Source organism: Hibiscus syriacus, unplaced genomic scaffold (genome assembly GCF_006381635.1).
Source record: "Hibiscus syriacus cultivar Baekdansim isolate YM2019G1 unplaced genomic scaffold, ASM638163v2 tig00110057_pilon, whole genome shotgun sequence".
NCBI classification, from domain to species: Eukaryota; Viridiplantae; Streptophyta; class Magnoliopsida; order Malvales; family Malvaceae; genus Hibiscus; species Hibiscus syriacus.
The window spans coordinates 1093516-1115673 of NW_024062581.1; the positions used below are offsets into that span (position 1 = coordinate 1093516).

A 22158-nucleotide genomic window follows, 5' to 3' on the forward strand; every position below is an offset into this window, starting at 1 on the left:
TGAGATAAAACATAAAAAGTCATAATATACTTTAAAATATAAAAAAATATAATTAAAAGAAAATCATTAAACTTTCAAAACAAGTTATTCAAGCCTATTTCCTCTTCAAAACCTGAAAATCATCTTTTCATGTTTTTATCAAAAATCATCTAAATCGACATCAGATATAACAAACATTTCATGTTTTTTCATTCGTACATATTTCAGAACTTTCTTTTCATTTCCATTTTCTTTTCTTTCATATACTTTCATAACTTTCACATTTACTTTCATAGCCCAATGTATATGTAAGAGAATGCAAGTTACGTGAGTCATACATAATGTGCGCACTAGGTACTTCACGGTGCCAATCATCATCATCATAAGATGCACTCCATGTGCAAATCATATCATATGCACCAACGGAGCTATACGTAATGTGCATGAATGTACCATAACTTAACTTGAACTTTACTCAACTTCTTGGCATGCCAAGTGTACCTACGTGTAACACTCCCAACCCGTATCCAACTCGAATACGAGTTCGAGGTGTCACATTAACTTAACTTTATCTTTTCTTCAAATCTTATAACTCTAGTATCCCTACCATTACAACTAATCATAACAACTTCTTAATCTAGGGCATAAGCCCTAATCAAACTAATCATATACATCCTTTTAGTTGAAATCAAATCAGTGTAATTCACTTATCAAATCGATACTCTTATTCATATACAATACTATTACCTTGTCTCATTTACTACCTTACATTTTCAATGATTAAAATACATAACCATATCTCAATCCACACCATACTTAGTTAGCTTACCCTGACATCATCTTTTAATCCTTTAACTTTAATACACTACTATCTCATAACTTTGTTAGTCAACACCGGTTCTTCCAATCTAAAACGTAAATCTTCATCGAACTATTCATATACATTATTTCCAATCGGAATTAACCTATCCATAATTTACTTAACTTATCAAATTCGCAATCCTTTCTCATACACCATGAAATTTTCTTTGCTCACACTCAACATTCCAACTTCCTCTGAACCATATCTACATCATTTTCCTTCAAATTAGCTGACTATTATTCATTCAACTTATCAAACTATACTCTTATCATACACATTACGATTCTCTTGTTTCAAATTCATAAACTATGTCTTCATATTTCTAATACACTTATCACCGAGATAATTATTATCAAACTTTTCCAAACTAATAACCATATCACTGAATCTTCTATTATTCTCATGATAACATCTGTTCACTATACTTCAACTCATACGTATAATAGCTAAATTATTTCATCTAACTTCTCTGCTTCAAAACAGTGGAGACCTTATAACATTATTCTAACATGTTTTTAACTTCCTGAAAACAACCTTTGCTATTTCAAAGCATTTTCTGATGTGTCCGCTCTTTATCCTGCCTGGCCAAGGTAGGTGAATTACTACCACCATCAGGCTTATCAGCTATCGATTCACTTCAACAATTCTTATAATCAATTTCTACTATATTATACAAATCTTATTCTATTAGCAAGACAACATACTCCTTACACTATCATATCAGAAATTTTTCACTTTGAGTTGGCATGTACACATTTTTAAAACTCATTTGACTTCGGTATAAGCCTAGAATCGGCTAAACCTTAGCTCTGATACCATTAAATGTAATACTCCCAACCCGTATCTGACCCTGAATACGAGTCTGAGGTGTAACATTGACTTTTCAAATGTCTTTCTTTACAAATGACAAAATATATTCAAATTCATATTTCAAGAAAATGATTTCTTTGCATTAATTCAAAATCAATTGATTTTACAAATCATATCAGAGCGTATTCAACTCAATTCTATTAGTACATGCAAACTATATTCAAAAGAATAAAATACATATTAATCATTTCTTTTCTGATCTGAATTTCGTAAGGGAGATGCTGACCGGTCTTGCTCCTCTTAACTTCTCTTCTCGCTTTCCAAACCTACGTGTTAAACATTCACACGCTAAGTCGATGACTTAGTGAGGCATATAAACATATAATGGAAACTCGAACTCATAACAATGCATGAACACTTAATATGTTTATATCACCACAAACATATAATCTTTCATGAAACAATTACACACATGCACATGTATATCGTCATCTTCAACTTAGCACTATTGTCAATCCTTCTTATCATATGATCTTTTATTCACTAAATGTGCACCTCATATATCATTTAGAGCAATTCACAAAGAATCAAACATATCATCATAAGGTTTCTATAATTCATCTCTTATCACCTAATCATATACATCACATATATAAGGTATTTGTTGTTATCTCCGTCTTAGCCCATGTACATATATGAGAACTAAAGATATATGAGTAAATTGAGGTTATGTGATAAATCCGTAAAAAGGACATATTTGAGACCTTTTCACTTAAGTTATTGACTGTCTAAAATCCCATTTAGGATCATATAGATGCATTTAGGAGCATATAGTTGCATGTGGTGAAATTATGTTTGCCGCGACATTTTATTTTGTAATCAGTGCTGCATTATGGGGAAGGTGTTTTGTTCAATGATGTGCAGGATTTGAGAGCAAGGAAAAGCAAAAGGGAAATGCCATGACATAAGGAGGCTGCTGAGCAGAATGCAAATGTCAAACCACTTGGCATTTCGAGAACGATCAAAGCGAAAGAAAAATATTTTTAGTAAGAGCCAGTTTTAATGGCATAAAAAGTGATTTCTGCAATCAACATTAAAGGAGGAGCCATTACCATCTTTGCACCAACTCTCACATAAAAGGAATGAACTTTAGGGTGCAAGTGTAATTTTAACACAAAACCCTAGGTTCATTCCCCCTATAAAAAGTTCTCTCTTTTTCCGTCAATCGTTTTTGCCAATGCATTCCTCCGTTAACAGGCTATAGAGAGTGGTGAACTAGGCGTCCGAGAGAAGCTAGATCGCTGGGACTGTTCGTGGTGGCTGACGGAAGCTCCACCATGAACTAATCCTATCCGGTGGGAGTTTATTTGGGATATTTAAGATTTGCTTTAATGAATGATTGTTTTTCTATGTTATAATCTGTTTTGCTTATGAAGTTTAATGCCTTAAGGTTGTAGGAGCTATGAGAGTAGCCATTCCTTAGGATATTACTAAGTGTTCGAGAGAATGTCTAAGTAGCACATCTTTGGTATTCGAGAGAAACTAGGGAGGAACAACATAAGCAAGTGGTTCTAGATAGTAACTAGGCCTAATCCACCTTAGAGATAAGGCTAGGATTTCATTCGACTAAAAGGAGTTGTGCATGAGCGATAGGTTAGATGTTAATGCTGCCGCAAAAAGATATTGCCGAGACATATCCTGTTATCTGGACCAATAGGATCCCTGTAGTAGCTAACACTAATCGGTTTTGCCAAGGCATCTTTAATCTGTTGAGTCCCTTAACTAGAGATAGCATAGCGCACCCTTAGTAATTTCTGTCGGGCAGATAAAGCATAGAAGTAAGACCATTCTGAGAAGTAGACTTAGATTTTCCTAAGTAACTCCTATCACTTATTCTCGTAGTAGCTTGTCGTGTGAGGAATCTAAAGTCTTTATAAGCAAATCCAGTATTTACATTTTATTTTGCCTTTACATTTTCATTTGTTTGCACTCAATACAATATAATTTTCCACAGCATTCTCATTTGTGAATACCATTAGCTATACTTAGTTACTTTAGAATAGTGCATAAACTTTACTCAAGATCTTACCAATCCCTTTGGATACGATACTCACTCATCAATGTATTACTTGTTCGATTGTGTATACTTGCACATAATTCCGCATCCATATATGGTACTCACAATTAGCGGACAAGTTTTTGACGCTGTTGCCAGGGATTGGCAATTGATGATGTTTAGTTTAGTTGTTGCACCATTTTATTTCTTTTCTTTGTACATAGTTACTTGTTTTTGTGTTTACCTTTCTCAGGTGTTACGTTGTCGCATGACCCGTAAAAGACCCAAGGAACCATTATTTCATATTGAACCTGAGGCTCATGTTATGCAAAATCAGGTGAAAGATCTTGCAGTTCTAAATGCCACGATAATTCCAAATACTGGGAATATTGTTCGACCATGAACTATTAGAGATCGTTTAACTCCCACATTGGATGACCTAAAATATGTTATTGTAGCTCCCAAGATTTAGGCAGCCCAATTCGAGCTTAAACAGGTTATGTTCGACATGTGGACTTGATTGGACAATTTGGTGGTGCTCCTCATGAGGATGCAAGGCAACATGTTCGGGCGGTATTTTTAGAGGTCTCTGACTCCTTTCGTCAACAAGGTATGAATAAAGATGTGCTGAAATTGAAGTTATTTTTATATTCTTTGAAAGATCACGCCAGGGCATGGCTCAATGGATTACCTTCAGTCTCGATAAGGTCTTGGGATGACTTGTGCAAAAATTTTTGCTACAACATAATCAACCCAATATGAACAACCATCTTAGAAATGTCATAGCATCTTTTCACCAAGGCGATGAAGAGTCTATGTATGAGTGCTGGGACCGATACAAAAGTTTACTTCACAAGTGCCCCAATCATGGATTCTACGACTGGATTCAAGTTGTGATGTTCTACAATGGAGTTAATGCACCCACGAGGATGATGCTAGATGCCTTGACAAATGGGATGTTGCTCGATAAATCACCTGAAGAGGCTTTTGAAATTTTGATCGAATTGCTAACCATGATTACCAATTTCCCTATTTCAGGTCTGGAACTAGAAGGAATACATCCAACTCAGCATGTCTATTCCATCAACTATGAAGAGAACTGCAATCGAAGCAACAACAACCCCTATTCTAACAATCTTAGATGATGTCAGTGTCCAAACTTCTCTTGGGGAAATCAAAGAACCAGCAATACTAGTCAGCCCACTAGGCAGCAAAAATTCAGTGACTCCCAGGGTTTTCAATGAATAGACCATGGCATTATTATAACGAGAGAGTACCATCTTTATCCAACACAAGTTCTTTGGAGGCCACAATACAAGATTTTATAGCAACCACGAAGACCATGCTGCATGACCATGCGACATCTATAAAAAGCAAAGAAGCTTTGCTTCAAAGTCATAGCTCGTCTTTAAGGGCCTTAGAGGGTCAGGTTGGTAAAATTGCCATGGCATTACAGTCTCGCCAACATGGCAGTCTTCCTAGTGATACTGAAGTCACTAAGGCTCAAGAAAGGGAGCATTATGGTATGTTCATCTTAAGGAGTGACATTAAAATCTACAAAGATGTTAAGTTTGGGGGAGAGACACTCAGAGAGCCCGTTCATAAGAATGTGCACGAAGATTTGAAGGTGCAAGAAGATTCAAATTCACTGGAAAACAATGACGAGGGTTTGAAGAGTGCATCCAATGAAGACAAGAAAAATTTTGCCACTGCAAAAGAAAAGCCCCCATCAGTAGGAGTTGATGACCAAAGGGAAGTTGCAGAATTTTGCCGCAACAAATTTTATGCACTGATTATCACTTGAAGATTCATGAAGAAGACGAAGAGGAGCTTGAGGATATTACAAAGGAGATGAGTCAGTCTAGCTTACTCATAGCTAGACCAGGTATGAAATTTGAACCTTTGGATTCTATTGAATTTACTCATCCTAAACCCCAAGTAATTATCCATCTGTCTAGGCTAGAAATTATAAAAGAATTAAGGAATGAAATGGAGGAAAATTTCCTAATGAGAAATTATTATTTACCGCAGTAATTTTGTCGTATGCTAACATTGTCAATTTTCTCGTTAGTGTTGTTTTGCTTCCTTACTTGAATATCATATGAAAGAATAAGGTCATACGATGGTGGCTACTGTCATAGGGATAACTTCGACCTCTTCAATGAATTTGCTTCCCCAATGATTACATGTTGCCACAGAAAAAAGGAGCGAAAAGAGATCTCACTCCATTACCATTCAGCTTTAGGCAAAGAACACTTTGAAGAAGAGAGGACTACTGAAAATGTCCTATAATTCAGATGTGAAAGACACAAAATGCCAGGGCAAAATACTTTGAAGGTGGAACTGTTATATATGTATGGGGCATTTTGATTTATACTGGTGCTCCGATCGAACGCGACAAATCTGCACTCCTCTTGCACGATGTTGAGACTTTCTAAGCATCTTGAAGATGCCGTTACATTTTGGATTTACTCCTATGCATAAATAAATGTTTATTTTGTTACTGTTTTTATTCAGTTTCCTTTTAATTGCCTATTCTATTTTTCTTTGCAAGGTTGGGGTCCATCCAACCTTCAACCGTACCAGCATTAGATTCTGAACATTCTAGCCCCACACAATTATGAAAGCGTACGCATCGCACGATCACCACACCACCACAAGCATAAAGTCAATGTACCTTGCATTGCATTGCATTTCATAGCATGTAGTCTAGTTTTACCTTAGTTTAGTAAACATTGAGGACAATGCTTCTCTTAAATTTGGGGATGTAGGGTTCTCAAATCATTGCATGATAGTATTAGTAGAATGACTATGCCATGACATTAGTAAGTGTAGAATTAGTTTTCTGTAGTAAATTAAGGATGCCCAATGATGATGAATTTTTTATGACTAGGATTGAATGTACATAACTGTTGAGGATGATATAACCAACTCTAGGACTTGCTTCTTTGAAACCTTTGAATACACAATTGTATGTTTTCCATGCTTGAGAAACTTAGAAATTTTTTATAAGAGAATTCTTGAATGTCGTGGCATAAAACTTTGAATGATGAAAACCCACTTGTAAAAAAAAGAATGAAGTTGTGAATAAACGCTTCGGCATATATATAGAAGGACACTCCGCTATTCCATAGAATTGCCTGGAAACTACAAATAAATAAAAGACAGCTATGGTATATGAGTGAATGAAAGTAGTCACGGGATGACTCTACCTGACTAGCTTGGGGGTGGAAGGTATGATCTCTTTCACCTAGAGTGTGGGATGGTACGTGTGATAGGCTGACTCCCTTCGTAGTAGAATTAAAGAAAAAAAAGAAAACAATGTAGGAGTAAACTTGTAAATGTCGTGGAAAAACAAGAAAGCTTGCGTAGAAAAGTTTTAGGTTTGTTAAGCATGGACTGGATACAAACACCCACACACCCACACAAAGAATCTTGCCCTAGGGGACAATACTTGATTTCTCAAACCAGTCTAGTATGTTGAAGCCAAATGTTCTGAGGGCTGAAATTCTATCCCATATAACTATTCTGCTTCTGAACTTGCCTTGGTATTTTTATTTTGCTTAATATTATCCATTGCTTGAGGACAAGCAATAGCTTAAGTTTGGGGGTGTGATAACTCCATAAAAAGGTCATATTTGAGACCTTTTCACTTAAGTTATTGACTGTCTAAAAGTCCATTTAGGATCATATAAATGCATTTAGGAGCATATAGTTGCATGTGGTGAAATTATGTTTGCCGCGGCATTTTATTTTGTAATCAGTGTTACATTATGGGGAAGGTGTTTTGTTTAATGATGTGCATGATTTGGGAGAAAGGAAAAGCAAATGGGAAATGCCATGACATAAGGAGACTGCTGAGCAGAATGCAAATGTCGAACCAGTTGGCATTTCGAGAAAGATCAAAACGAAAGAAAAATATTTTTAGTAAGAGCTAGCTGTCATGGCATAAAAAGTGATTTCTGCAATCAACATTAAAGGAGAGGCCAGTTACCATCTTTGCACCAACTCTCACATAAAAGGAATGAACTTTAGGGTGCAAGTATAATTTTAACACAAAAGCCTAGGTTCATTCTCCCCTATAAATAGAAGATGAAGCCTGACTTTTGTAGGAGACTTGGAGATTTTTAGACAGCCGCCAAGAGCCTAAAAATTCAGAGAAAACGTTCTCTCTTTTTTCGTCAATTGTTTTTGCCATGGCATTCCTCCGTTGACAGGCTATAGGGAGTGGCAAACTAGGCGTCTGAGAGGAGCTAGATCGTTGGGACTGTTCGTGGTGGTCGAGGGAAGCTCCAGCAGTGCACATCGAAGGCTTTTCCTCCGTTGCTTGCTTATTTCGAACCTCACCATGAACTAATCCTATTTGGTGGGAGTTTATTTTGGATATTTAAGATTTGCTTTAATGAATGATTGTTTTTCTATGTTATAATTTGTTTTGTTTATGAAGTTTAATGCCTTAAGGTTGTAGGAGCTATGAGAGTAGCCATTCTTTAGGAGATTACTAAGTGTTGAGAGAATGTCTAAGTAGCACATCTTTGGTATTCGAGAAAAACTAGGGAGGAACAACATAAGCAAGGGGTTCTCGATAGTAACTAGGCCTAATCCACTTTAGAGATAAGGCTAGGATTTCATTCGACTAAAAGGAGTTGTGCATGAGCGATAGGTTAGATGTTAATGCTGCCGCAAAAAGGTATTACCGAGACATATCCTGTTATCTGGACCAATAGGATCCCTGCAGTAGCTAACACCAATCGGTTTTACCAAGGCATTTTCAATCTGTCGAGTCCCTTAACTAGAGATAGCATAGGGAACCCTTAGTAAACTCTGTCAGGTAGATAAAGCATAGAAGTAAGACCATTCTGAGAAGTAGACTTAGATTTTCCTAAGTAACTCCTATCACTCATTCACGTAGTAGCTTGTCGTGTGAGGAATCTAAAGTCTTTATAAGCAAATCCAGTATTTACATTTTATTTTGCCTTTACATTTTCATTTGTTTGCACTCAATACAATATAATTTGCCACAACATTCTCATTTGTGAATACCATTAGCTATACTTAGTTACTTTAGAATAGTGCATAAACTTTACTCAAGATCTCACCAATCCTTGTGGATACGATACTCACTCATCACTGTATTACTTGTTCGATTGTGTATACTTGCACATAATTCCACATCCATATATGATACTCACAATTAGCAGACATTGTGCACACATATGTTGTCACTACAGCTCGTATAAAGGTCCACTGAGTGGCATGTGAAATATGTGTCATGAAGGACCTATCCATATGTTTAAAAAAATATAGGTAATTGTTAATATCCCAAAGGACATAGGTAATCTTGACCATATGTCCGAAGGACATAGTTAACCCTCAACTCTTGGCATGCCAACTATACCTCTAGCTCTCAAGACACATAACATGGGCATTATCTTTTATCATTTCATATATTCACATACACATGTAGATCACTTGCACGTAGAATATTTTCATATAAATCACATGGCTTATAACTTGTTCTTATATCTTCTCATAAACATATGCTCTTATAACTTCTTGTTATATCATTCTCATCACTTAACTTCACCTAACTCATAGTCAGGTGGCTTATCTTATATACATATATTCACATACTTTATAATTACATAGTTTCCTCCATTTCACACATAGTCACATAGTTATGTAATTCACTTACACATAGATCATTTCCATACCTAAATCATATAACACCTAAGCCTTCCTCATAAAGTTATATTATATGTTCATATAATCTCATATTATCCTACAAGTAAATACTTATTTTATAATTTGGTATCATCATTTATTTATGCACCCTAATTTACATACTTATTTTAAAATCTCATATTATATGTTCATATAATCTTGTATAATCCCTTATACCATATAATATAACTTATACTTGATTATCTTATGTTCATATATATTTATATCAAATAATTCTTTAGCTTATAGCCTATGTCACATGTTCATTTCATTCCTTATGTCTTTATCGCATAGCTTATTTCATATTCTTATATTATCATATAGATCATTTGTATTGTTTCACATGACTTATCACACTAACATATACTTATATAAATCATGTAACATACATAGTAACATGTTATCACATATACTCATGCACACATATAAATCATAACAAACACATACTTTTATGCATTTTTACTATTACAAATATACTTATTGCAAGTCTTATTTCCCATTAAACGTCATATACTAAATAATATGCACTCACCTGGCCTTACTAGTCAATACCGAACCCTTATCTCTTCTCGATGACTATTACTTATAACTTGTCCAGACTTTGCCCTCGATCGATATCTACACAATCATGTATACATAATAGCATTCTAAATATTATAATTTGATCCTTAATTTCTTAAGATATAAGAAAGAGTAAATCTCAATTTTCTCTTGCAAGGGTATTGGTACCTCTATAGGATATCGGTACATCCCTTCACTGAGGTATCGATACACTGTCTAGGTATCGATACCCAAATTACATTCGATAATTTTTCATTTCAAGGGGTATCGATACCATCCTTAAGGTATCGGTACCCTTTGAATGTCTTCCTGAATTTTTACTCTTGAGGTATCGGTACCTGATGAATGGGTATCAATACCGCCTTGCCCATAATTCACTTTTAAGCCCGAAAATAACTCCAAATTAAACACTTCATGTTTCATCCCCTATCATATTCTTAACTCACATACACATGTTTAAACTCATTAATACACATTTATCACATCTTAAACCTCAAAATCCTATACACCTCATGGAATTCAAGAATTAAACTCAATTTTCAACATGTTCTAAATTCAATTCTATTACTTCATATCTCTTAATTCAACCATTGACAAGTCAAATTTAGTTTCAAATTTAACTTATCAACTCATCTTCAAAATTTCACTTAAAAACTCCTTAACTTTAATCTCTCTTAACTTCTTCATTCCTTGATTTTAAGATGACTTAAGCTTTCCTTAAGCTTAAGTATTATCCAAGGATCATAATCAACCCTAAAATTTAATAAGAAATTAGCTAATAAGAAGACCCACCTTTGCTTTGGCTCTCACGGTAAAGAGAAAGAAGAAGAAATGAGAGTTTTCTGGAGACTTTGCCTTTAACCTTCATTTCCCACATGTTATATAGCCTACAAAAGAAAGATAAAAATCTTTCTTGTCAAATGATCATTTTACCCTTCTTTCTTTCAATCTTTACTAAACCATCCTTTACAAAATATTTCCAATTAAGTCCCTAAACTTTTAACTTATTTTGAAATTAAGCATAATATTTTTAGAAATTGCATTTTAGTCACTAGCCCTGTTTTTTTGGATGTTGCACTACGACTCTCAATGCAACATACAATAGGCTTCCATATCATATTATATTCATTTATAAATCAATATTCCAATGCATAATCATTTTCTAATCATTATCAAAAAAATCATAATTTGGGAAATTCATACCCTAAACCATTCATAAAACTTTATAAAAACATTACGAAAATATTCCATAATTAAAATAGAAAACATACTTTAAAATAATATGAGGCTGACTTATCGCAAGTCATCCTTGATCAGAATAATTAAATAAATAAATTGCGCTCGCATTGATACTTTATATATATATAAGTCAAAATATAAGTCTTACTAAGCTTTGATCTTGATCCTTTGCTTTCTATTTGCTTCGATCATGAAATTTATCACAATTTCATATTCTTGCAGTTTACAATACCTTCAAAGAAGTATTATTATGTATTAATCTACACACTTAAAAATTATTCTGTTTGTACCAATGTAAACTAGACTTGAATACGAATCTAATCATATAAGGCACTTCTTCTAGTTCAATTTGTAAAGTTTATAGTGAATTTTCAAAACTGACTTACAAAAGCTAATTTTGAGCAGAATTTGCTGCTTTGTTTTCTGACCCATCCTTGATTAAAATTTTATATCTTTTTGTATACTCCTCGAAATCAATAGTCGTTTATTTTAAACGAAACTAGACTGATATATGCATCCAACAATATAAAAATCATCCTCTAATTACTTTTTTACAATTATAATGATTCTCTAAACTTACTATTCATATCATAGTTTCTAAGCAACCACTACTAGAAAAAACCCCTTTAATGACGCTCATTGCGCATCATCTATGGGTGCAGATGACACGCATTTGCCTGTCATTGAAGCCACCGACGTAAATCTCAGATAACACGCAATTACGTGTCATAAATCTATGACATGCATTTGCCTATCATTAAATCCACCAACATAAATCTCAGATGACACGCAATTGCGTGTCATAAATCTATGACATTTATGACACGCATTTATGACGCTCATTTATGACGCGCGTTGAGCATCATTTAAGCCCCCTTCATAAATAAATATGACACACATTTGTGTGTCATAAATTAATGACACGCATGTATGACTTACATTGCGTGTCATTGAAGCCCCCGTCATAAATTAAGATGACACGCATTCGTGTGTCGTGATTGTATTTCGTAAATTATATATATATATATATATATTTTAGATTGACAAATAATCAAACTAAATCACATTTAATGCCTCATAATACTAAATATATATATCATATTATATATAAGCAATCCATTTGCATACAATATATTCATATTAAGTTATAAAAAATATTGTAATCATATGTCGATACAAAATATCACGGCATAATAAAGTTTGCCACATAAGATACCCATTCTTTGCGAATATCATCATTGTCACCATCCGTGTATTCTTCCTTCCCATCGCCAACCTAAGTAAAAAATGTGAAATAAGTATATAATTTATACTTATTTAAAGTGAAGTATATAACTATCAAAGAGTACTAAAATGACCAATTTTACATATGCATTCTTCGAAGCATATGTAAAAATAAATATTTTACACATTTAATTAGTAAAACTTCCCATATAAATTATATACATTATCACGACATGAATTCACAATTTTCAGTCTTGCTAACAAGTACTAGCATTAATTTGTTTAGAATAGCATCCTACTTCAAGTCCATATGATAGTTGTATGACTAATGTGTATGTAAGATATGACAGATGTGTATCAGAAAAGTTTGCTTACATTCTTATTGCCACATATGATATGATAGTTGTATGACTAATGTGTATGTATGATATAAAATGACTATTGTTTTTCTTTTTTGGTTTCGGTAAAAGCCAGAACAAAACAAAACAACACAATGTGAACTGGACAAGCTTACCTTATTAAACTTAGAAGGGAGCCTCAACCGATTCATTCCAAACATCTGCACTTCCATTAGAGGCATCTTCGACATCATCTTCCATTGAAAGTCTAATATATTCTCTATGTACAAATCGGTCCCACTTTGTTAATGTAGGGTTCTCACGCACCTGTTTGTTTCGATACAAACAATGCTGTTATCCGAAACTTGCATAGAAGTATGATGATTTACAATTTCTGGTAATGGTAATATTAAAGGAGCTAACGTAACACATTTACCTAACGAATTAGGAATGGATCACGAGTCTCGAAGGCCATGAATTTGTTAAGATTAAAAAGGATGTTGAAAACACTTCCAAAAAGTTTAGAGCCTTTCAGATCACGCAATGTGACATAGCTCTCATCCTACAAATGTGACATAGATGAACATGTATAACATTCTATCTTCATTTGCAGTGTATAGGAAGTAGCATTCAGTGAAAAATGCTCATATGAAGGAGCATTGCAGTATATCACGTAAAAGTGCTCATATGAAAAGTACATGTATATATAGTATAGAAGAAGAGAGATTGCAAAGTGAAAATAATCAGTATCAACCAGAATGTATTAAGCATGCATCCAAAAGCAATTACTTATTCCAAGCCAAGTCCCTACCTCAAAACTTTATTAATGTCCTCTTCTTGATCAGCATGTAGCATCGCGTCAATCAAGTTTCCACGTTTCAACTCCCTAAGAGTAAGGTGACCATTCTGAGATCTATTCATGTAGTAATATATTCTGTATATTACAGTTTCAGCTGGTCATGTGAAACAAAAGTTATCTTAACAAGCAACATCAGACAAAATTTGCTACATATTTGAAAGTAATAGAGCAATCTAACCTTGCAAATAATTGAAAAACACAGAAGTAGTAGTTTGTGCTAACTGTTTGAGAAACAGTAAACAACCTATATAATAGGAAAGAGCCCGACATGTTAAGACAAATATTCTTTAAGCTGAAATGCATGACTTGGTTTAAGATAGTTTAGTTTCACTTTCAGTCACAATATACACAATATGTTGTCATGTAAACCCTCTCATATGCTCGTTAAATTGTCAATAATCAGTCCCAATTATAAACAGAAAATATACGATTACTCATAATTAAACTAGAAAAAAGGATGAATTTTTAGAACTTGGTGCAAATTCATCATCTTAAACCTACACATTTTAGAAAAAATAAGCATAGCCATTGAAACTAAAGACTACAATGAGAACTATGCTGCCAATCTTTCTTACTAACGATAACTGACCAGCATTATAAACAAGAATGTGAATCCTTGTTTTGTCTTTTAGCTAAATAGTAAAAATCGTGAAAAGATGGAAGTTTACCCTCCACGTCCTTCGGTTCTGAAATCTTAAGAAAATATCAATTGCACACTTCTAATAAACTACCTCGACCACAATGGTTCGAAAATAAGATTGGAGAACCGAAGAACCGATAGATTTTCCACAAGTTCCTTTCCTAGATAGTGATCTATCATGTAGAAAGAGTATCAATCGAATCAGTTTGCGGTTCAAATTCTCTGCACATCAAGCCCGAATGAAGGCAGGAAAATTGTACCTGAATATCTGGTCCTCATTTAGGTACTGTTTTAGCGCTTTTGTTAGTGCGGCAGAAGATTTTGAATCTCGACCGAAAGGTTTCTCGAAAATGACCCTAGTCCAACCATTACCAGATGAAGCTGTCGTGCTTGCACATTTTACGGCATCGATAAAATGTTTAGAGGGATAGAGAGATAAAAGATGCGATTAGAAACCCTCCCGCCCTGCACTAGCAGTTTATTGTCACCAAAAAGAACTGAATTTTCACATTATAAATAAGGTGTGTGCAGAATCCCCTATGGTACTAGATTTTGAAGAACACTTGCACTTAAAATACTATTGCATGGGCCATAACTAAAAAACGGTCGAAACTTGAAACCCTCAATATCCACAAATACATTCAATTGTAAAGAGATTATAAATAACAAGTCGGCATTAACTCATTATTCCCGTTAACCGGATAAAAAATTCATTACCTCATGCTCCTTGAGCTTCTTGTCCAACTGTGCAAAATTTTCCCCGAAATCATACTGACCAGAGTGGTAGAAACATATTTTAAGAAATTCGTCCATCTTTTCACTGCAATTCTCCCTGGATTCACATATCACACCCATTTATAAGTTCAATAATCAATTAAAAGAAACAAACAATGAAATCTGCAATCGGATGCCTATGAACTTGAAGTTGCAAACAAAAGATAGGAAAACAATTCACCTTTTATCGATCCTACAAGTAAGGGTCTTGCTCATCATATTCCTTAGTTCCGCATCAGTCATCTTACTCCTCGAATATCCATAGATGGTAAAGTGCTGCAACAAAATTAACCCACATTTTTTCAAGCACAAATTAAGTTACATCAATCTCCGGATCAAAGTTTCAAGTAGTTTAGAAGACGATATTAATGCGAAACAGACCTCAGAAAGACAACCTTCATAATAAAGTGCAGGGAATATCTTCTTTTTTGCAAGATCCCTGGAAGCTCCGACCACCGTGATACTGACAGTCGACTCATTTTCATTGATATCAAAACCTGTTTTTTCATCCCATTCCTTTGAAGATGTAACTGACAACAAGTCGCCTTTTGATTTCCCACAGGGTTTCTTTTGCCACAGGTGACACTTTTGTTGCCACTGCACCTAAGCATGTAAACAATATCATATACATACATATATATTATGGTTAAGCATGTAACATCTAGCATTAAATCTAAACTAGCAAATTGAAAATCAACAATACATGGAAGTTCATAACTATGCTCGTGTACGAAAAACAACAAAATAAGTTGGATTCAAGCTAATTGATAGTCAAGTTAAGACTTTTCCTCAATCCAAACAGAAAAATACAGATTCCCCAGAATTTTGCATGCATTCAAAAGAACAAAACAACCAACAAATTGAAAACCAACAACACACACAAGCATGGGACTTAAACTTATAAATCAATAACTTTGCTCGTGCAACAGAAAACAACACAACTAAATCAGCAACATATTATGATTCAAGCTAATTGATATTCAAGTTAAAACTTTCCTCAATCCCAAATAGAAAAATGCAGATTTCCCAGAATTTTTTGTGCATTCAAAAGAAGAAAACAACTAACAAATTGAAAGTGCGTCAAAATTAAAAGAACCCAGATTACGAAGTATGTTGTTGGTGGAAACGCGAGTCCTCCGAAGAAACCGAGAAGACCACTGAAGAACAGGAAAGTAATCACGAAGAACATCGTTATTGCTGCAATGAAAATATGTGATGCATGAACTTGTGTTCAAGTAGGTTGAAAGAATCAAAGAGTTTTGGTTTTACTTACCAACATAAGAATTGCAAACAATGAGTCAGAGCATTTGGGAAGGTGCGAACAATGAATCGAGGGGGGAAGAAGCGGGAAATGATGAAAATAATGGGGGGAAATTAAAAGACGACTTTTACAGATGACACACAATTAAAAGTGTAGTCCGTGTTTTTGCAAATTTTTTGGATTATGACTATTAAATATGACACACATTATTGTTAGTTATAAATGTTCAGATTTTAAAAAACATGACATTTTTTTATGACACACATTTTTTGCAAGTCATAAATTAGCATGTGTCATCGTTCGTGTGTCATTAAAGGTATATTTTCTTGTAGTGAACTTTCCTTAATTAGCATCTTTACCTTCTTTCCTAAGTCTATTAACTTACCAAATGAATATATATGCATGAAGCACAAATCACGTAATATTTAGGAGTCACTCCTTACCATTATAACTCTGTCACTGGCGTATCGCAAACCAATGTTTGTTTGATAATATTAATACAAATTAAATACGCACTGACATTTGCCTCACTACATAACCTTTTCTACGGTACTATTTTCAATCCCGTATTTTTTTCGAACAACTTAGATTGCTAGATTTTTCGTGGTATGAACATTATCATAAAATAATACAATACCCAATACATATGTTAGTATTATACTAACATAATCTAATTTCGATAAAATAATTTCTATAAAACATAATCGATATTAAATCGATATAAAACTAAATCATAATTCCATCATAACTTTAAACTTTCCAAAATGAACACTCCGTTCCATAAATATTCAGTTCCATCACCAACCCTTCAACTTTTCAAATTTTTGCAATCAAATTACTAATTATGAATTCTTTTTAGAATTCATATCAATTTTTCTATTTTATTCATAATGATCCTTCATCATTATGATCACCTTTAATTAATTACTAAATTTTCCAGAAAACAATAACATGCTCAATTCATTACTTTCTCAATTGAAAACTTGCAATTTCATCCTAAATTTCCTAGTCTTTTCGAACTATATCATCAACTTTAGTAAAATTGCAATTTGATCTCAATCAAATATTTGAACTTAAAAAATCAGCATTCCATGATTAAATTTCAGCCTTTAATACCCCAAATTACACCATTTCAACCTAAGTCACTAACTTTTCCCATAATTGATATTTAGTCCTCAAACTTTACCAACTTTCCAAAATGATCTAATTTCACATTCTAACACCAAATTCAACATTCTAAAATTAAATTTCACCATAGTACAACAACTATTGAACAATTACACAACAACCCCATATTTGTTCATAATTATTGAATAGGTCCCCTAACGTTCACCAAATTATAGATTGGTCCAAATAACTTTATAAAGTTTGTAGGATCTTCCAAACATCATTTCTAAGGCTAGGGAAATTTTTCATAACTTTCCCCCAATTTTTCCTTAGGGTAGAATGCTATAGAGTTAGGGTTTGTTGATTTTCACTTGATTCAAGCATGAATTCCACTTCTAATCAACATTTCAAAGCTTCTACATTTAAAACCCTAACATAATTTAATCAACAAACTTCCCAAAACCTTAGGTTATGGACGAACCTTATACATAGCTTTATACTTGATTTTAATCAGCACACATGTCTTAGAATTAATCCACAACATTAATAACATAGTAATCTTCCATCAAATCTTCAAAATCAACAAGTCATTCATAAACTCTAATTTCCAATCTCATCATGTAAGCATGTTCACTATGAAATTTTTATACCAAATGATAGAGAATTTCATATAGATTAATTCTCCATCTAATAGCTTAATCCAAAAATCAATATTTTACCTTACCTACCATGAAACCCACAGCTTGGAGATTGAAGAAGACAATAATTTTCTTGAATTTTCCAACTTAATTATCATAATACACATGGCTTAATAATATAAATGAATTTAAAATTCATTTAATTCTAGTTTTACAATTTTTCCATTAGTGAATCATGATAATTACCATATTTTATTCCAATATCATCCATTGAAATATTCCATAGTGAAAGATGAACCAATTTGATTTTGACTTTCTAATTTGGCTATGTAATTTTCAAAAATTACATTTTAGTAACTAAATTCTCACTGTTCGGCCAAATCTTAAAATTAACTTCAATTTCACTGTTCCTTGCTAAATTTCAATTATCTAAAATATTGAAATAATATTTCCAACCCTTATCTAACATTCTTCAAATTTTCGTGAAATTCCGGCATAATTAGATTATTCGATTTCTATACCGAACTTTATTGATTTATAGTTTTTAATGTAAATCTCGTACCAAAATTATGATTCCCACGAAAATTCTTGTTTTAGGACAAACGGTTCATTTACAAGCTAAAATATATATAACTTTTCAAAATTATATTTTTAGTCCCTAAACTTTTTCAAATTTTATTCTTTAGCCATAAACTTTCAAAACATATATTTTGTCACTAACAAAAATTTTGGGTATTACACCAAGACTTAGTAAGGTGGACATAACATTATGAACCCGATTTCTATTGAGAAAATCTGTGATGTGTGTAGATGCTCGATTTCATCCGGGGGGCTTCGTTCGAGTTTTAGATCCAGTACAAGTTACAGTGTGGATCAGTGAGAGCCCAAATGAGTTCAAACCAACTGGAGGCCCATCTCAAGCCCAATGGATAGCAATTACATGCATAAGAGAAAAGAAATTAACGTTGGTTTTAGCAGTTGATATGATCAGATAGTGGAGGGATAAACTACTGAAAACTAAAAGGAAATAACCATTCATCATAAAAAAAAGGGGGGGAGGATTAGAGATCAACGATCACATATACAGAGAGGAACGAAAAAAAGAACTGGGGAGATCAATAATTCATTACCATTACGAGAGAGACGAGGGACCATTTTTCATTTTTATTTTTTTTACACAATAGAGCAGGAACAAAAACAGTGTGTGTAAGATATTTCTTTGCCGTATTCAAAGATCAATTGTGTGAAACAAAGAATTCAGCTTACTCTTTGAAAAGCAGTAGAATCAATACAAGCAGGTTATCTTCTTTATACTTTATAAATACTGAGCACGCATATTTGTCATTTTTTATTCGAAGCAAGTAGAAATATTACGTTAGTCTCGATATACCTGTTATGCTTCGGGTCTAGATTGAAATTTGTTTTAGGAAAAGCTCGGCTGGTAGTAGTTTCATCACGCAACAGTGCTGGTTGAGAGCGTGTAAGGGCGCCAGGGAAATTGGGAAAGAAAAGTAGAAAGCAAGGAAGGCTTCTCCTCCATATTTGGTCCCCCTATAAAATTTGTAGCAAAGAGATACACAACAAAACTTCTCGAAATGTTTTCTTTCTTCTGCATTTCAAACAACCATATTTTCTTTATCTCGAAACCAGAACAAAATAGAAAAAGAAACAACCCATGTAAAATTCTCATCATTTTCAAAACAAAAGGATTACAACAGAAAAGTAATCTCTTTTGGGAGGTAGTTCTTGTCTCACTTTTACGTTTTTTCTTTGCAACCATCTCTTTGATTCGAACCAAAATATAGGAAAAGATGAGAGTAGTTTACCTTTTGTTAGTGATCTCGTTGACAGGGACTTACCGCCGGGCTAGGAAATTGAATAGTCGATCCTCTTTAGGGGTAGGGGGTTTTGCATGTTGGCCTTAGTCTGTTTTTGGGTTAAAACAGAGAAGAGAAAGGTTAGGAGAGTAGAACAAGTGTTTTATGTTGATTAAGGTGTTGTTTGGTCTCTTTGGCCATCGTGGTGGTTAATCGACGTTTATGGTGGCCGAGCGACGGCGGCGGTGTTCAAAGGAAGGAGTGACAGCGATGGTGGTTGAAGGGGAAGAGCGGCAGTTGGCATCCTTTGTTGGTCTGTAACTTGCATGATAATGAGAGGGAGAGTGTTGAAAAAGAAAAATGAAGAATGAGGCGTGAGCTAGGGAAACTGAAAAGTGAAACGTGATGTTGGGTAGGTGTAATTAGGTTAGATTTTTACTTAGTTTAGGTTTTATTATTAATATTTTGGTTAATTAATTTCCAGCCACCTAAATGTTAGGATAATTTGCTCTGGTGCCCTTGTACTTATATTTACACTTTAGTCACTTTAGGATTGCTTTCGAATTTAACCTTTTGTGTTTGTCCTGATTTCGTTATTTTTCCAGTTTTAATTTTAGTTGTAATTTCATTAGATTATTCATGTTTAAATCCCTTATATTATGCGTGTTTTATTTAAGTCCCTGGTTTAATTTTCGGTTTGTATGTTTAATTTTACATATATTTAAATTCAATCATTATTTTAACATGTAAATATACATTTTTTTAATTTATAGATTAATATGTTAAATTTTTGTTTTATATTTGAGTCATATTTGTACATTATATGTTATATGCATTGTTTATATTTTTAATTTTAAATGTATGTATATAATTTTTTTGTATGTCACGTTGTATGATATTTTAATTTAGTTTAATAATTTTGGCATGACATCCACTTTTTGCATAATTTGCATGATAGCCTCACGTGCATAACTCGACCTATTACATAATCAGACTAAGGGTAATACCCTTTTAATTTAAAATGTCTTGAGCATGTCTTAATGATTAGAGGGTCGTTATGACCATTTTAAATTAAAAGTGAATCCCGAAAGTGAAACCAAAAATTGATTCGTCACCTAAAATTTGGGAACGAAAGAAAAGGAAATGTTCGTTTATTTAAATTTATCGAGAAAAGGTTGTTATAGCTTTTAAGATCTAGTCTCGATATTTGTAAATAATAGAACATTCTTTATCTGTCTAAAACGACTTGGTAATTTTAATTTAATTTTTTGAGTGCTTTTGAATGTTTTTTTCTTTGTTTTACGGGATCAAAAATTAAATTAAATTCGAATTTGTAAAGTTCATTGCAAAGACGCAAATTAATCGGCTAGGTACCGTTTTAGGGCGTTGTGAGGTGCTAATCCTTCTCTGCACGTAATCGACTCCCGAACTCGAATTTTGGGAACACAGACCTTAATTGTTGTTTTAATTAAAATTAATTTTTATTTAAAATAACAAACATTTTTGGGTGCCCAATCACACCTAATCAAAGATTGGTGGCGACCCTTGAACCGTATTTTTGATCGTAAAGGAAATCCAAAATTTTCGAAACGAGAGGTTTTTAAATTGCATTTTTTAAAATTAAAAATCAATTGAAAGAGGTAAATTAAAAATTAATGTGGTTTTCAAAATTTCACCTTTTAAAAAAAATCGTTTCAACAGCTTGGCGACTCCACTGGGGATTTTTTTTAGAGAGTCAGGCCGATAGTCGATTAATTAATTGTCTTTGCAATTGAAAATTATAAATTCGTTTTTATTTGGTTTTTGATCCTTGTTTGGTTTTTAATAAGATTTGTTTGTATTTTGATTGTTTTAATTTAATTTGATTAACTAATAAATAGTTGTACTAATTTGCTTGCTAATGGTTTCAGATTAATTGTGTGAATTTAGGAAATTTGAGTGTTTTTATTGTGTTTTTTCACTTTTCCTCACACATTGCACAACTGCATTATCATAACATGAGCTAAAACCCCGCTCCGTCCTATTTAAGTAGGAGTGAGAGACTATGCCCTCGTGTAGTTTTAAACTCTGCATGGGATAGTGGATCGCTCCTGGAGCTCACACTATGGTCCTTGTGATGGTAATCACCTCTGCATAGACATAAGGAGGTGTGTTTCCTCGAAATTGAACTCGATCCCCTAAAGCCTGTGATGGGCCAGGATTGAGGGTTCGGTAGCCCAAGGGGGCACCGGCAAGGACAATTCGAGAACCTATTACTTTAGAACCTAAC

At 33.6% G+C, this 22158-nt stretch overlaps 1 protein-coding gene across 1 annotated transcript; it reads right to left on the bottom strand.

Moving 5' to 3' along the window:
* Positions 1-14567: 14567 nt before the first annotated feature.
* Positions 14568-15379, bottom strand: LOC120214344 (glucose-6-phosphate 1-dehydrogenase, chloroplastic-like). The gene is made up of 3 exons (XM_039212262.1): positions 15248-15379; positions 15010-15124; positions 14568-14757 (listed from the first exon to the last, which is right to left on the bottom strand). Exons 1-3 carry the CDS (start codon positions 15307-15309, stop codon positions 14692-14694), a joined length of 243 nt encoding a protein of 80 aa, XP_039068193.1. The 5' UTR covers positions 15310-15379; the 3' UTR covers positions 14568-14691.
* Between the last annotated feature and the right edge of the window lie 6779 nt (positions 15380-22158).

Excerpts from the sequence above, each read along its gene's own strand:
- LOC120214344 (XM_039212262.1), bottom strand. The coding sequence starts at position 15,309 with ATGACTGATGCGGAACTAAGGAATATGATGAGCAAGACCCTTACTTGT. Across the intron at positions 15,125-15,247 it reads ACTTGTAGGATCGATAAAAG|GGAGAATTGCAGTGAAAAGA; the intron begins GTGAATTGTTTT and ends ATGTGAATCCAG. Across the intron at positions 14,758-15,009 it reads AGAAGCTCAAGGAGCATGAG|GGCGGGAGGGTTTCTAATCG; the intron begins GTAATGAATTTT and ends CTGCTAGTGCAG.